The 14,387-nt window shown below is 47.6% G+C and overlaps 3 protein-coding genes across 15 annotated transcripts; 1 reads left to right on the top strand and 2 right to left on the bottom strand.

Moving 5' to 3' along the window:
- Positions 1–303: 303 nt before the first annotated feature.
- Positions 304–3,126, bottom strand: LOC100501456 (Protein WEAK CHLOROPLAST MOVEMENT UNDER BLUE LIGHT 1). 2 transcript variants are annotated; one of them, XM_020539108.1, is made up of 3 exons: positions 2,988–3,126; positions 2,446–2,859; positions 304–2,358 (listed from the first exon to the last, which is right to left on the bottom strand). In XM_020539108.1, exons 2-3 carry the CDS (start codon positions 2,758–2,760, stop codon positions 559–561), a joined length of 2,115 nt encoding a protein of 704 aa, XP_020394697.1. In that variant the 5' UTR covers positions 2,761–2,859; positions 2,988–3,126; the 3' UTR covers positions 304–558. The 2 variants fall into 2 exon arrangements, with proteins under 2 accessions (XP_020394697.1, NP_001385756.1); NM_001398827.1 differs by having other exon boundaries at positions 325–2,358; positions 2,446–2,800; positions 2,988–3,125.
- Positions 3,127–5,347: 2,221 nt separating this feature from the next.
- Positions 5,348–14,369, bottom strand: LOC100193669 (putative peptidyl-prolyl cis-trans isomerase family protein). Of its 11 annotated transcripts, XM_035962438.1 has the most exons (7): positions 14,222–14,368; positions 10,245–10,424; positions 10,041–10,129; positions 7,740–7,821; positions 6,706–7,548; positions 5,895–6,042; positions 5,647–5,739 (listed from the first exon to the last, which is right to left on the bottom strand). In XM_035962438.1, the coding sequence occupies exons 5-6, from the start codon at positions 7,451–7,453 to the stop codon at positions 5,924–5,926; spliced, it is 867 nt and encodes a 288-aa protein (XP_035818331.1). In that variant the 5' UTR covers positions 7,454–7,548; positions 7,740–7,821; positions 10,041–10,129; positions 10,245–10,424; positions 14,222–14,368; the 3' UTR covers positions 5,647–5,739; positions 5,895–5,923. The 11 variants fall into 11 exon arrangements, with proteins under 11 accessions (XP_035818270.1, XP_008654386.1, XP_008654515.1 ...); XM_035962377.1 differs by lacking the exons at positions 5,895–6,042; positions 7,740–7,821 and adding an exon at positions 8,627–8,793 and having other exon boundaries at positions 5,348–5,739; XM_008656164.3 differs by lacking the exon at positions 5,895–6,042 and having other exon boundaries at positions 5,348–5,739.
- On the top strand, positions 8,847–13,574 carry LOC100275682 (uncharacterized). 2 transcript variants are annotated; one of them, XM_008671615.3, is made up of 8 exons: positions 8,847–9,797; positions 9,899–9,984; positions 10,054–10,227; positions 10,329–10,443; positions 11,157–11,254; positions 12,090–12,225; positions 12,596–12,695; positions 13,013–13,273. In XM_008671615.3, exons 1-7 carry the CDS (start codon positions 9,168–9,170, stop codon positions 12,662–12,664), a joined length of 1,308 nt encoding a protein of 435 aa, XP_008669837.1. In that variant the 5' UTR covers positions 8,847–9,167; the 3' UTR covers positions 12,665–12,695; positions 13,013–13,273. The 2 variants fall into 2 exon arrangements, with proteins under 2 accessions (XP_008669837.1, NP_001143182.2); NM_001149710.2 differs by having other exon boundaries at positions 8,918–9,797; positions 13,039–13,574.
- Positions 14,370–14,387: the final 18 nt, after the last annotated feature.

Below are 14,387 nucleotides of genomic sequence, written 5' to 3'. Positions count from 1 at the left end.
CGGTTCCAAGCTTGGAATGGTGACCTCAAATAATTTCTATCCGAATTGCTTGTGTAATTTATACTCCATCTGCCCCAAATTAAAATTCATTTCAACTTTTTAATGGATTCATAAAGCAATTGATATATGTGTAGATTCACTGTCATCTATTTAAATGTGGTAGTTCGCTTCGGATTAAAGTCAGCTGTTTGGACTGCTGCAGAATTAATCAATAGAGACAAAAACAATGTAGAAACAGTTGAATGTATTGATTAAAGCTAAACGATAAAAACTAAAATCCAAAGCGAATACTAATCTGAGACGGAGGGAGTATAAGTTTTGATCAGCTGAAATGATTTTTGGATTGGACAAAAGAACAAGACCTTACCAACTATCAAGATTCAAGCCGGTCCATATTTCCAAGCATGGATCACAACTCCGAGTGAAAACGAAAAAAAAAATTATGATCAATACACATTTTACACTTGTGTCGTCATATTTGATCTGCTCCATCCGAGAAAGCCACGTACCAGAAGCAAGCCCCAAAAGAAATTTCAAAAGGAAGCCGGTTGTTGTGCATCACTTCCAAGACTGAGTTCTCTTTCGCGCGAAGAACATGACAATCCGCGGGAAGAAGGTCTTCCTCTGCCTCGCGTCCGCATCCGCATCCGCATCCGCCGCCGATCCCGTCATCACCAGCTCCGTCCGCGGCATGTAGCCTGCCCTCGGGCTGACTATGTGCGGGTTCCCGCGCCCCTCGCCGGTGCCCTGGTCGTGGAGCACGGAGATCTCGGCGAGGCCCGGGCGGGGCGAGTCGGTGTCGCCGGGCGCGCGCCGCTGCTCGTGCTCGGCGCGCCACTGCCTCAGCTCCCGCTCCGCTGACAGCTTGTCGAACTCCGCCTCCTCGGCCTCCAGCGTCGCGGCCTCCAGCGCCAGCCGCCTCTGCTCGGTCTGCTTGTCCAGCCGCGCCACCTTCTCCAGCCTCCTCACCTCCGCGTCCTTGGCCTCCTTGATCAGCTTCACCGCCTCGACCACCCGCATGCCGGCGGCCTCCTCTGTCTCCTGCGCTCTCCGGCTCAGCTCGGCGTACTCCTGCACCGTCAGCGTCACGGTCACGCCTGCTTCCACGTCCTTATCGCTCGACGGCTTGCTTTCTTGCAGCAGCGCGCCGGCCGAGGCCGTGGCGGTCTCGGCCGACTTGTTCGCGGCGAGTATCTCCCGCGTCACCGCCTCCAGCCGCGCCTCCATGGCGGCGACGGCGGCCTTGGCCACGCCCGCAACTTCCTTGGCCCTGGCGACCTTTTCTCGAGCCGACCGGGCCTTCGCCTTGGCTTCCTCCGCTTCTCGCCGTGCCTCGGCTACACGCTCGGCCATCTCGCTCTCGTCGCTGCCCCTCTTCGCTCGTGCCTCGGCGAGCTCGGCGGTCACCCACCTCAACTCCTCCTCGAGGTAAGGGATGGACGCTGACGAGAGCCCTTGCCTTTCCCTTTCCTTCCGCCGCAGCGCGGTGAGCCCTGCCTTCTCCTTCTCCAGCTCATCGCGCATCGAGGCGGCGGCGACGCGCAGGCACTTGGCCTCGTGCTTGGCCATCTCGACGCTCGCTTTCACGTCGTCGAGCTCTTTCTTGGTCTTCTCCAGCATCAACCGGTCGCTGATCGCTGTCGCCTCCTCCTCCTGTCCCAGTGTTGTTCTCTCGACGGCGTAAGCGAACAGCTCAGCTTTTAGGCTCGCCATGAGCTGGGAAGCCGCCACCGCCTTCGTCTCGACGTCGCAGGCAACCACGAGCTTCTCTCGCAGCCCCTTGGCCTCCTGCTCGGCTTCCTCCAGCTCCATCTGCCACCGCGCCTTGTCTTCCTCCCACGCGACCGCCAGGCCCATCCTCTTCTGCTCCGCCGCGACATGGGCGGCGTGCGAGGACTCCAGCTCCCCTTTCAGCGCGACGAGCTCGGCGGTGAGGTCCTCGACGGCCTTCCCAGCCTCCCGCGACGCCGCGGCGGCCTCCCGCTCCCGCGCCACCGCCGCGCCTGCTTCGGCCGCGGCGCGCGCGCGCACCTTCTCCAGCGACTCCACCTCCGCTCGCGCCGCCCGCAGGTCAGCGAGCGCGGCCGTGCGGCGTTCCCTGACGGTGTCGAGCTCCGCCTTTGCGCCGCGCCGCACCTCCTCGAGCTGCAGCTCGGCGAGCTCCACCTGCCGCCGCGCCTGGGCTTGCTCGGCCCGCGCCATCTCCAGGCCCAGGCCCAGCTCGTCGGCAGCGGTCACGACGGTTCCCAGCTCCCGCAGAGCTTGCGCTCTGCCGGCCTCCGCCTCCTGTGCTCTCTTCTGGTACTCCGTGACCTCTTCCCGCACCTTGTCGAGCTCATCCTGGACATGCTTGCGTTTCTGCGCCACGCATCATATGCATGCTGCATGCATCAAGAAACTAGTGTCTGGTCTGAACTTGTGAAGAAGGGTCAGATTGCACGATACCTCTCTCCAATCAACAACCCCTACAGCTCCGAATTTGCTGACGGCGCCCTTGACGGAATCGACGATGGGCGCCGCAGCGTCGATGCCGGCCTTGGGATCGATGGCCTCGTTGAAGCGGCCGGCGATCTCTGACGCTTCGTAGCTGCTGCCCGCCGGCTCTCGCGTTTCATCCAGCTGGTGGACCTGTTGCTGCTGGGCCTGACAGGATTGGGAGCCTTGGTCAGAACTGGATGGAACAGCCGCCGGGTCCGGAGGCGCATCAGGAGCGGTGGAGGAGGGGTGGCTGGTCGTCACTGGGGCGTTAGCTTCCTCCATCACGCAGCCGCAGCATAGGTGTGTGATGCAGAGGAAGTGCCTGACGACCAATGTGCATCAAACAGAGACGTATCAGGAATTCAGCAGCCACGGATGATGCTGTCGAGTAATTAATTAATTAAAACCGAGCATTTGTTCGAAAATCCAAATCCCCAAATCAATGAACTGAGAAGGAATGCGGTGCGGTGATATAGATGGCAGCAATTCCCACCGACAACGACACATACCTGGATGGCCCTCTGTGTTCCTCGCAGGAAGTCCGTCGATAAGTGGGAGAGAGGAAAGGATAGGAGACAAACAGAGAGATGGATTGGAGAAGAAGAGAGGAGGGGGGAGAATGTGGTGGGGAGAGAAGGTCGCGCGCCAGCCGCGGAGCCTTCTTCCCTTTTGAGCTGCAGCCGTGCAGCGTGCGTCAGTGCGTGGATTGGTTGGTGCTCAAATGCCAGCCGTCGGATCAGCGGGCTCGCCGTGTCTGGATCTACCTGGGCCTCAAGGGCCCACTTGAGGCCCAACGTCCACACCACAGGCCATGGCTGAGAGACTCAGGTCTAACTGTCTAAGCTGGCCCGCCGCATCATTTCATAAGTTTTCTTTGAACCATGGAAGTTGATTTGGCAAACCTAGGTTACTATCTATCCACGACAGACACTAGGTTGCAATCTTTCTAGCTCGGAGAGACGGAGACAGCTACAACATCTGGGAAAATTAGAGGTGTTAATAGATCACGATCTAAATATATTTTTACAATTTGTTAGGGTCCTATTAATTGTAGTTCAAAAAGAATAGAAATAGAGCATGATCCTTAAATTTTATAGTATAAATTTTAGAGCCTGTTGTGACCCCTAGGGAAAATGCCTTGTCTGTGATGAAGAGGAGAATATGCAACTCATTCTCACGACGATATCACCTATGTTTTCTCCAAACACGTATGTTCTAGCACGTTGGTCTCCAAGATTTCAAGCCCAGACTCTAAAAATGGGGTTGAATTCGCTAATTTTTCTTGTGGCTTGGATGTCACGAAAGCATCAGCATGATTGTGTCTTCTGCTGTTTGTGGATTGTATTCTTATACCATTTTCTCCTTAATCAATGCAGCAATGCGCAATTCGTCTGCATATCAGATAAACAATTTTAAAACCAGAAATGACATCGGCGACAATGATGTGTTCCACATGGAACATCTGTACAGTTAGCCATGACTCGTCAGAGTTCCAAGGTTATACAAGCTACAGATGATATACTCAAAACAATTTGAGAGTGTATGGCAGTACTAATAGAGGGAAACGTCTGATCTTTCGTGAGGTATGATAATTTAAATAGGTAGAGATCTCGATGTTGATGATCCAAGGCTCTGACTGAACGGATCCTCACAATTACTACACTTGTGACACACGAGTGACATCACCACGAAGGTTTATCTCTGCAACCACAATCAAGAACACGAGCAAGAAAAGAAAGAACACAATCAAAACTGTAATGATCACGAGGTGGGGTCTCACAAACCGATGAACGACGATACTTTTCGATGACAGATATGATCTAAGCAAAACCCAAATCCTAATGTGGTGACGGCTGCTGATAAAATAGATGTTATGAGTGTGTGTGACCCCTGGTCGCACCCCTAATGGGTCCCAACACAATATACGGCCCAACAGTCCAATAGACGTTGTCACATCACCAAACAGAATCTGAACGCTGACTTGTTTCGACGATTTCCGTGACTCCAGATAAATTTTAAGGTGTTTCTTAGTTTTCCATCCATATAAAGCCCAACCTAATCGAAGTTCGAATGCATCTCGAGTGTCCATTTTAGTGCAGACTGATCCTGGACTCTGAGGTGGAGAAGAAGTTGAGTCGGACTTGGTTTTCTCTTGTTCTGAACGTCCTAGTTTATTGTCCTTGACATCTTGGCCTTTCCCAAGTCCTTGTTGGTCTTCTTCAAGGTTTCTAATCATTAAAACATCCATGACACCAAGCGTAAGCTATAAAACACAATTAACTAGGTAAGAACTAACCTAGAGATTTAGTTTTTGTGCATGTGCTTGTGTTATTGGTCCATGCATTGTTTGTGTGGGAGTGATGTCCTCATCATACCCCCACTTGAATTGGAGTCGGCCTCTACTCAGGTGGTGGTCATGGGGGTAGCCGAGCAAGTTATCGGTCCATGCATTGTTTATGTGGGATTGGTGTCCTCATCATCCTCCCCCACTTGGATTGGAGTCGTCCTCGACTCAGGCGGTGGCCGAGCAACCCTAGGATGTACAAGGTCTTTAGGCCTAAAAATAGACGTCGTTGATTTCTGGCAGATTCTGGACGACATCTTATTACGACGATTCCCATCAGCTCCAAACATATTTTGACGTGAGACTAGTTGGATTAGAAAACTTATCTTCTTAGCTTTTCAATGGTATCTAGAACATCGAAAACGGAGTTCATATGTGGCCTGGACGTCTATTTTCGTGAGACCCACTCCTGCAGTCAAAACCAGATTCACGAATAGAGTTGACTTCGACTCCCCTTAAGCTTAGGACTCTATAATTGATTAGGCCTTGACCATATAATTAACATCCATGTACTCATCAAGTACAGTCATTGTCAAAGGGAACATGCATAAATTAACAACGGAAGCGATATATATACAGCTCATGGAACATGCATAAGTTTAATAACACAGGTAATATATACACTGCATATATAGAGTACAGAAAGAGGACCCAAGCAACAGAGACAGAAAACTGGCTATGTGGGTAGTGTCATTACACTGGCAGTCATGGCAAGCTTGGAGGGGAAAGAGATGGTTTGGTTACTGTCAGCTCCCCGCAGTCGCTGATATACACGGTCTTAAGCGGGCGGTCCCACATAGCCCGGGCAGTTTGAGCCCTTCCATCACCAATCAACTGCGCAAAGCCGTTGAAGAGGCGGATCCTTTCAGCTGGTTTGTAGGTAGGTATGGTTGCGATGCTGGTGATGACATCCATTCCTGCAGGACAACAAATGGCGCGGGCATCACAACACAAAAGCCAATGAGCCAAAGACATTTCAAGAGCTACACAAAAGTATTGTGATTCTAGTATAATATCTTGTGTAACCTATCAGCATGAGAAAAGATAGCACCTGACTTTCTGTTTGTTCTACCTTGTGCCATTTGCACTTGACAGACGAGATCAGTGAATGCATATCCATATCCATATTGTTTGTTTGTTATTCATGCATAAAATATGTTTGTGTCCACATAAATTGCCAATCACCAAGAACGATGGTTTCTTCATGAAAGAGGAAACCCCTGTGCTGAAATATTTCAAGAACTGGCACAAGGCATGCAAAAGTGCAAATCAAACTGCACCTTCTATACACTGATCTAGCCATATAGCTTCAACAAAATATCGTTTGATAAAAATGAACTCAGCTTCAATGTTTATGTTTTCTTCTGTTCGGCCCACAAAAGTAACTACGAATGAAATTTGGTAACTGTAATAATATAAGAATTCTTAAGTTTTCTGTTTCACACATGCTTGAAGTTTGCATGGCACAAGGGCACACCTACTCAGCTGTGTTCATGTAAAGATGCAAATTAAATTTGCACCTTCCATACTCTGATGTAGTCATATAGCTTTCTTGAACACAATGTGTCAGAGCTAGCAAGCTTATGATATTAAAGAAATGACAAAGGACATCGAATATAATTCCAGTTCTGAAAAATGAACTAGCTTTCATGTTGTTTATGTTTCTTCTGTTGGACCACAAAGTTAAACGGACTTTGGGTGTGACCCTAAATTTTGCTGTTTTATCAACACTTCCACTCATTTGTTAGTCATTCAATGAATTTCCTGAACCTGTAGTGTGTTTGGAAAATATTGAAGGGAAGAACAGTAAAGTTCTTGAAATACCGATGATTCGAAATATAATGTGTTGTGAAAACAATGTTCTGAAAAAGAAAGTAACTCACCTTCCAATACAGTCCCAAAGACGATGTTCTGGCCATCAAGCTCAGGACAGGGTCCTGGCCCTGTAGTAACCAAGAATTCAAGATTGTGATAATTGGGGTTGAGCTTGATGTCGTCATCATCGTCATTCTGTCCAAGGCATAACGAAAGCGTGCCAGGCCTTGCATGCCTTAGCTCGAACGCTTTAGGGTTAACAGTCTCAGAATTCCTAACGAGGCCAGAGGGAGGCTGGACCTCACCCTTGTCATGCCGAGGACCTTGTCGACCAGCAGCAAAAAACTGTCCCTGAAGGAGCTTGTGGACAAGGGTGCCCCTATATGCAGCTGCAGTACACGTAGCTTTGAAATTGGCAGTAGTGACGGGGAGAAGCCGGCCATAGAGACCAAAGACGACACGACCAAGAGGCTCGGAATCAGGGCACGAGGAAAGCTCAGCTCCTAGAGGTCTGTCTGAGCGAAAGTAGCTTGGACAGACGCTGAAGTCCATGAAGATGCGATCTGTGATCGTGGTGTCAATTGTTGAGGTAGATGGCATGTTTGCGTCATCTACGGCAAGGGAGGAGGATGTGTGGAGGAGAAGAAATGAGGCAGGCAGGGAGAAGAGAGACCGTCTAAGAACTTTGGGTGGCTTGGTACATTTATGGGTGTTGTCATGGTTTGCTCTCGAGGGACGAAAAGAGGCTTGGTGGCTGTTGGGGTGGCGGTGGAGGCTAAGGTAGACAGGGTAAACCGTGGAGGACGCAGCTCTCATCCTTGAGGTAGAGTCAGGAACGCTTCTGTTTTTGTCCCTCCAGCAAAACTATGGCAGACAACCTGGTTGGAGTCGTGCTAATGCCAATATTTTTCCTGCAAACACAATAGAAGTGAATTGAGATGTAAATTTCCTGAACTAGAATTCTACAACTTACTGTCAGTATGCATGGTTCTGAAATCTGGACACTAAAATTCTGTAACTTCAACTTCTTAAAAAAAAAGGAAATGTGGAACCTGCCCTTCAGGAAATAAGGTGGAGAGGTGTAGGATAGGCAGTTCATTACCCTATAGTCTCTGCGGACTGAAGGGATTCTTTTAAGAGATTTGCACATTCCACACCATGCCTTTGCACCTAGGTTATTCAGGCTGAAATTGAAGCATCATTTATCATCCCAAAGTTTGCCATGAAAGTTCCCATGTATGAAGGCCACTATGACAAAGTTTGTGCTTACCTAAATTTTGTTTCTATTATATACATATAAAAAATAATGAATTTTGTTCTAACAATACACTCTATGCACAGCACAGAAATGGGGCAAAAGCATCTTACGTCAATTATTGTTTGTTGTAAAGTCACTTTTGGCAATCGAGACAGAGATGGACCCTAAAAGCTTGGACAACATAAGAGCATATCTAAAAGACTAGCTAAATGACTTATTAAGCTAAATTTTGACTAATCATCAACAAAATAACTCTCCAACAGACTACCTATCTGACTCGCTAAACTATCTGACTCTTCAAATTGGCTTACTCAATAGCCAAACCTGACTCTTCAAATTGGCTTACTCAATAGCCAAACTTGGCTAGCCACCTAACTAGCCAAACTAGAAGTGAAATGCTACATATAAAATGTAATCCCTACGAAGAAATAAATAGAGAGTTAAATAGAGAGCCAAAAACAAAGAATCTCTAAGATTCAGATACGTGGCTCGCCAAGCCAAACTGCATGCTGCGCAATGCGAGTGAGTAGAGTAGGGAATGGGGTGGGGGTGCTCATATTGCAAAACTAAACAGACCTTGGTTCTCCAAATTGTCCGCTTTGCCATGGTTCGGAAGCCTCTAGTTAGGATTCGTGAGAGCAAAATCGAGCACTTGTTCCAAATCCAAGAAAACCGCCGTGCGTCCAGATCGAACAGCAGGAGGAGTGCGGTGACAGAGACAGCAAACATACCTGTATCCCTCCTCCTCCTGGGTTCCTGGCAAGGTGAGGAGAGGAGACTGGAGAGACCGACTGGAGCGGGGAGAGGAGAGGAGTGAAGACTGAAGAGAGTGTGGTTGGGAGAGAAGCTGCCGCGTCAGCCTTCTGGTCAGGATCAGCTTTATCCGGGCAAAGCCCCACTGCAGCCCCAGAAACAGAAGAAACCGTTAAGAGTGGTCCATGACCATGAGCGTGGGCGTGGCTAGTGTGCCGCGTCCGTGGATATGACGCCGACCTCTCTTCTCTTCTCCCCTCTCCTCTCTAGCCGTAGTAGCTAGCAAGCCGAAGGCTGGAGCTGCCTGCCTGAATTCTCTCGTTTCTCTGCTTCTTCCTCCTCTCCCGCCCAGAACCAGAACCAGGAAGCATCGCGAGCCACCGGCGAGCCCTCGTCGCCGCCAGGACGTGCACCGACGACCGGGTCTCTGCCGGCCGCTGGCCTTTCTACAGGTCTTCGCCGTCCGCTGGGGCTAAGCAAGCTAGCTTGCGAGGGAGCATATATGGTCCTCCGCGTTTCATGACCTTCATGAGGTGTTCCGCGGCCGTCTCCGACGGCATTGCGCTGCGCTTCCCCGCCGAGGGCAGGGCCCTCCGCGGAGGCGTCTGCGCGCGCGGGCGCGGGCTGCTCGCTCTGGGTTCCCACAGGAGCAGCAGTAGGAGGGCGAGGCGCAGGCACGTGGCGGTCTTCGCGAGGCGGCGGCTCGGCAAGTGGCAGCGGCCGTGGTGGAGGACCTTCTTCGCGGACTGGAACGACGACGAGGAGAGCCTGGCCGGGTTCAGGGAGGACGACGAGCTGCTGGAGGAGATTGGGGCCGACCAGGAGCTGTCGGAGAAGGCCAAGTTCGAGGAGTGGAGGCGGAAGGCCGAGGCCATTGTTGAGCTGCGCGAGGCCCAGCAGGACGCGTTCAACGCCGAGGAGCGGTCGTGGGAGGACTGGACCGGCGGTGGCGGCGGTGGTGGCGCGCCGGAGAATGGTGGAGGTGGGGACTGGGGCGGGGAGGCCAGCTTGTCGGAGCAGATAACCGATGATCCTGCGGAGATCGTCTGGGATAAGGGCGTCGTTGAGGTTTTCAGAGGTACTATCGATGAGGATTACGAGGATATGCTGTTCGAAGATCGAGTTTTTATGTATGCCTCCACGAACTCGGTCAGTGGATGCATTACCTTTCTTTCTCTCTAATAATACACGAGTTGTATGGAGGTTTTGTTTGAGCTGACAAAAAAAAAAGGGAACTTTGTACTGTACAGGCCAAATTCCTAGCATTGCTGATCGTGGTTCCGTGGGTGATAGATTTTCTAGTGCACGACTATGCCATGATGCCCTTTTTAGAGAGGTAATCCATCTTTGTCAGACAACAGTACTGAGGAGCATTACAATGAACATTATTACCTAATGATGTCAGGTATGTCCAGAAGGTGCCGCTTGCAGCTGAGTTACTTGATGTGAGGCGCAGCCAGAAGCTGCAGATGGTTAAGGACCTGAACATCGAGAAGGCAAGATACCGTCTTGAAGTAGAGATCGGCAAATCTCCCCCGCTCTCTGATGAGGAGGTCTGGTTTGAGCTGCGGGAAAAAGCGTGAGAAAAATGCTTACCATGCTTTCTTGCCAAGTCACATGTCTTGTTCAGTCAGCAAAGTCTGCTTGCTCTTAAGGATTCACCTCCTCTTCTTTCATCAGGCTTGAGTTGAGGGACGATTGGAGGCTAGAAAACCGACAAGCTTTTGCAAATGTATGGTCCGATATGGTTTATGGGGTTGTTCTATTCCTGCTTATCTGCTTCAACCAGAGCAAAGTAAGCATCGATCAGAAGACCGTTTCATTTTCATTTCCAGCTGCGTATCAAAATCTATGTAGCAGTAGCACACTCCCTATGCATGTGGTGGACACATACAAATTTGGTGAAATGAACTCATTCCTCATATTATTACTAATTATTAACATATGAGGAAGAAAATGGTGATGAATAAACCAAACAAGAAAGTGAGGAGTCAGAAGATGATGAACTATCTTATTCCTCAAACCAAACACGCTAATAGTTTCTCTCCTTGTTCAGAATGGAGTTTAAATGATCAGTCAGATTCCTGTGCTATTAGACCCTACTAACGTCAAAGGAGTGCTAGTTAATTTACACCTTTACCTTCAAATAACTGCAAAAACGTACTGACCACAATTTCACCACATTTTTCTTATGTACTTGGTGTACCACACAATTCCAAGGTAGTGCTGGTGTCATACCATTCCATGTGACAAATCTAACTCTATAATATTGGTGGTCAAAATTTTGAAAAAAAAAAGTTGACCAAAGGCATGTAGGATTGCGCCTACTCTGGAACAAAGATGTGTCATCCAGCTAGCATAACTGGCTAACATCTTCATGTAGTTAAAATGTCTTGGCGATGCAAATTTGTCTGATTTTGATTACCATGGACTTTTGTTTCTCCAAATGAATATGTAGAGTTATGTTGTTACCATACATCTTACTTTTTACTCTCTCCTCACATCCAGGTTGCGATGCTCAAGTTCACAGGATATAAGTTGCTAAATAACATCTCAGACACTGGAAAGGCCTTCCTTATTATTCTAGTATCAGACATCCTTCTAGGGTATGTTATATGAATCGTCACTCTCTTAAATAGAAGATCTATGTGTGCCTATAGTTGAGGTCTGCATTCATTTTATCCAGCATGCTCTTGTACTCCTGTCTAGTTGGAGCTTGGCCAAACAAATTGGGAGGGGCTAGTTTACGTAATTGAGCTTTAAACACTCATAAAAAGTACCGAAATTGAGTGTTTACCCATTGGAGTCTACGCTGGACAAGGGGGGCCATGACCCACCTTAGTCTCAACTAAGCTCTGCCCCTGACTGGCAGGGAAGTATATACACATTCCTTGCATATAGTGTCACATGTGCAAGTAGTTCAAAAACAGGGAAGTATTTAGGTTATGATAACTGCTAGGGAAAATTAAGCAGACTATTAATGTGCTATACTTGTGCTTGATGTATCATCGCTCATATTGATTCTAGTGCTACATTGTTCCATCAGAAGCTAAGCACTACTTTTTTTTTTTGGGGGGGGGGGGGGGGGGGGGGCTGGGGGGTAAGTTGTTAGGTGCAAAAGTTGATCATCCGTAAGGCATTGTTCAGTTGCATTTAGATTGAAGGGGATTAAATCCCTTTCTAGTCAAAATTGAATAGGAGGGGATTTAATCCCCTCAATTCCCTCCGATCCAGATGCAACCGAACAAGATCTAAGGGAATTTAAATGTCTGTCTTGGAATACACGTTGCTCCTTCAATCAACTAAGAAACAACCTTCATGCTTGATTGCCTTCTCATTTAAGACAATGTTTTATTTGCGCATCTTCTTTTGTTGTTAACTAATAGTTTATAGAGAATGCTTTTGTCCACTTTATAAAATCCACTTGCTGCATTTTTGCAGGTACCATTCAGAGTCAGGTTGGCATACAATGGTAGAAGTTATTCTCGAGCATTACGGGCTTGAATCCGATGAAGCGGCGGTCACATTTTTTGTTTGTCTGGTTCCAGTTGCTTTGGATGTGTACATAAAGTTTTGGGTATGCCTTTTTGGCTTTTTCATCTAATTAACAGGGATAAAAAATAGTGTTTAGAAGTTAAGTAACATATCTTTTTTAAGGAACCTCTTAATTATGTAACAAAGTTTCTGTCCTACCTCACCATTTTATATGTTCTCAATACACATTTTAGCAACTCCAGTACTACCATTTTAGGAGTAGGTTCCAACTTTCTTTGTTGTTGGAAACAAAATTCGATTTTCTCTCGACTGGTTGATTTTATTAGTTACAGCTTTTATGGATGTAAAACATTGTCCGGTGTCCCTGGTATTATTAGTTTATATGACTTTAGAAGTTCACATCTTCAATCTGAATAAGATCAAGATACTTAGTTTATTTTTCTATGTTGCAGGTATACAAATACCTTCCAAGATTATCACCCAGTGTGGGCAACGTTCTGGATGAAATAAAGCGCCACTAAGGAATCATTTGGATAAATTATTGCCTTGGAGGTACGTATTGGGATCTGCATTGACGATTCCTACTTGATTTGTTTTCAGTGCTTGAACAGTAAGTAGTGGAGAATCTATTCAGTATTATGATGTTTAGGGAGAATGAAAGAAGAAATAGTCTTGAACAACAGGGATGCACATTTTTGTATGTTAGGTTATCGACAGGTTCATTCTTTTGGCAAGAAAAAACAACAATGTTAATTGTTCCCGTCACTAACTCTCAAGAAAGAATGAATATCTATCTAACTGTCCCAACGCCAAAAAAAAAACCTTAACTATCCTGACGGGATAATTTGATATTTTTTTCGTGTGCTTAGGCTGGGAAACTGGTTACAATTTGCAGGTATTCGATGGGTATATTTGCTTGGCATATTAAGTTTTCATCAAATCTGAAGGGCGTCCTTCGTCTGGAAAGGCCTTGCCTAGAATGCCTGCCTGGCCACGCCATCAATCAGAGTGTCCGGCTGTTCGGGAGGACTGGGAATTGGAGAAGTAATCTGAGCTAGTCCTTATGTATATTCTAAAACAATATCTTGTGGATAGATAACCATAGAGGAAACTTGAGGCTTTTGGTCTGAGATTTATCATTGGCGGCAAAGCATTTTTGCCTTAGAAATTCTTTTGCATGATGGAGGCCACAGGTTGGTTGGAATCTGTAAGGTTATTGTTTCAGGATGATGTCCAGAGCTGCAACCTTCGTTGGTGCTCCTATTTTAGAACCGAAACGTATCGACATCTTGATGTCCAGAGTTTGCAGGGTTCAGAAACCGAAATATGATATGCAAGTTTTAAACTTCGTTACTAAGTCGTAAAGTTCAATTGTAAACTGTTTCGGTTCGAACCTTTATCTTTCGATAAAGCAAGTTTCTTTTTGATTAATTTAACCAAGGTAGGCTTCGTGTTGCAGGAGGGCGGGCCCGGTGCAACGGTAGAGTCTACCGTCTGTAACCGGAAGGTCCCGGGTTTGAGCCCTAGCTTCTGCATATTATGCGGGTAAAGCTTGGTACTTAATAGGCTGTTTGGTTTGAGAAATGGGCTAGTCCATCATCTTCTCACTCCTCACATTTTTGTTTGGTTTGTGGAATGAAATAAGTTGATCTATCATCACCTCATTCCTTATAGTTAGTAAGTTAGTACTAATATGAGGAATAGGTTCATCCCACCAAATTTGAAGAATAGATCCATGCTACACCACCACATTTTGGATGGAGTGATTCCTCAAACCAAACACTCCCTAAAGATACCATTCCCAGACCCCGCACACTGCGGAAAAGTGTGGAAAGCCTACTGGGTACGCCCCTTTTTAGGCTTCGTGTTGCAATGAAAGCACCCCCGGAATCAAACATGAGGGAGCTTGTTTACATGCCTTGAACTCTATATTGCAAAATCTCTAGTTATTATGATCTAACCGAGGACTTGTTCCAAACACAAGAAGGCCCGCTGCGCGCGGGGATCGAAGAGAAGCAATGCGGTGAACAGAGACAGCAGAGGATGGGAAGGGGGCAGCAATTTCCAACGAGACGTACCTGGATGTCCTCCTGTGATCCTCCTCGGTCTCTCTTTTCGGAAGGTGAAGGTGAAGGTGAGGAAGAGTGACCGATGGCGATTGGCGAGCGGGGGAGGGGAAGGAAGAAGAGAGAGGACGAAGCAGCGTGTGGTCTGTGGTGCGCCAGCCGTCGGATCAGGATCAGC

Source organism: Zea mays, chromosome 1 (genome assembly GCF_902167145.1).
Source record: "Zea mays cultivar B73 chromosome 1, Zm-B73-REFERENCE-NAM-5.0, whole genome shotgun sequence".
Classification (NCBI taxonomy): Eukaryota; Viridiplantae; Streptophyta; class Magnoliopsida; order Poales; family Poaceae; genus Zea; species Zea mays.
This window is presented reverse-complemented; position numbering and strand designations above follow the sequence as displayed.

Coding starts and splice junctions, on each gene's coding strand:
- LOC100501456 (XM_020539108.1), bottom strand. CDS start 2,760: ATGGAGGAAGCTAACGCCCCAGTGACGACCAGCCACCCCTCCTCCACC. Junction 2,359..2,445: donor GGGTTGTTGATTGGAGAGAG/GTATCGTGCAAT, acceptor TGCGTGGCGCAG/AAACGCAAGCATGTCCAGGA.
- LOC100193669 (XM_008656326.3), bottom strand. CDS start 7,453: ATGAGAGCTGCGTCCTCCACGGTTTACCCTGTCTACCTTAGCCTCCAC. Junction 5,740..6,705: donor CTTTGGGACTGTATTGGAAG/GTGAGTTACTTT, acceptor GTTGTCCTGCAG/GAATGGATGTCATCACCAGC.
- LOC100275682 (NM_001149710.2), top strand. CDS start 9,168: ATGACCTTCATGAGGTGTTCCGCGGCCGTCTCCGACGGCATTGCGCTG. Junction 11,255..12,089: donor GTATCAGACATCCTTCTAGG/GTATGTTATATG, acceptor GCATTTTTGCAG/GTACCATTCAGAGTCAGGTT. Junction 12,226..12,595: donor ATGTGTACATAAAGTTTTGG/GTATGCCTTTTT, acceptor TCTATGTTGCAG/GTATACAAATACCTTCCAAG.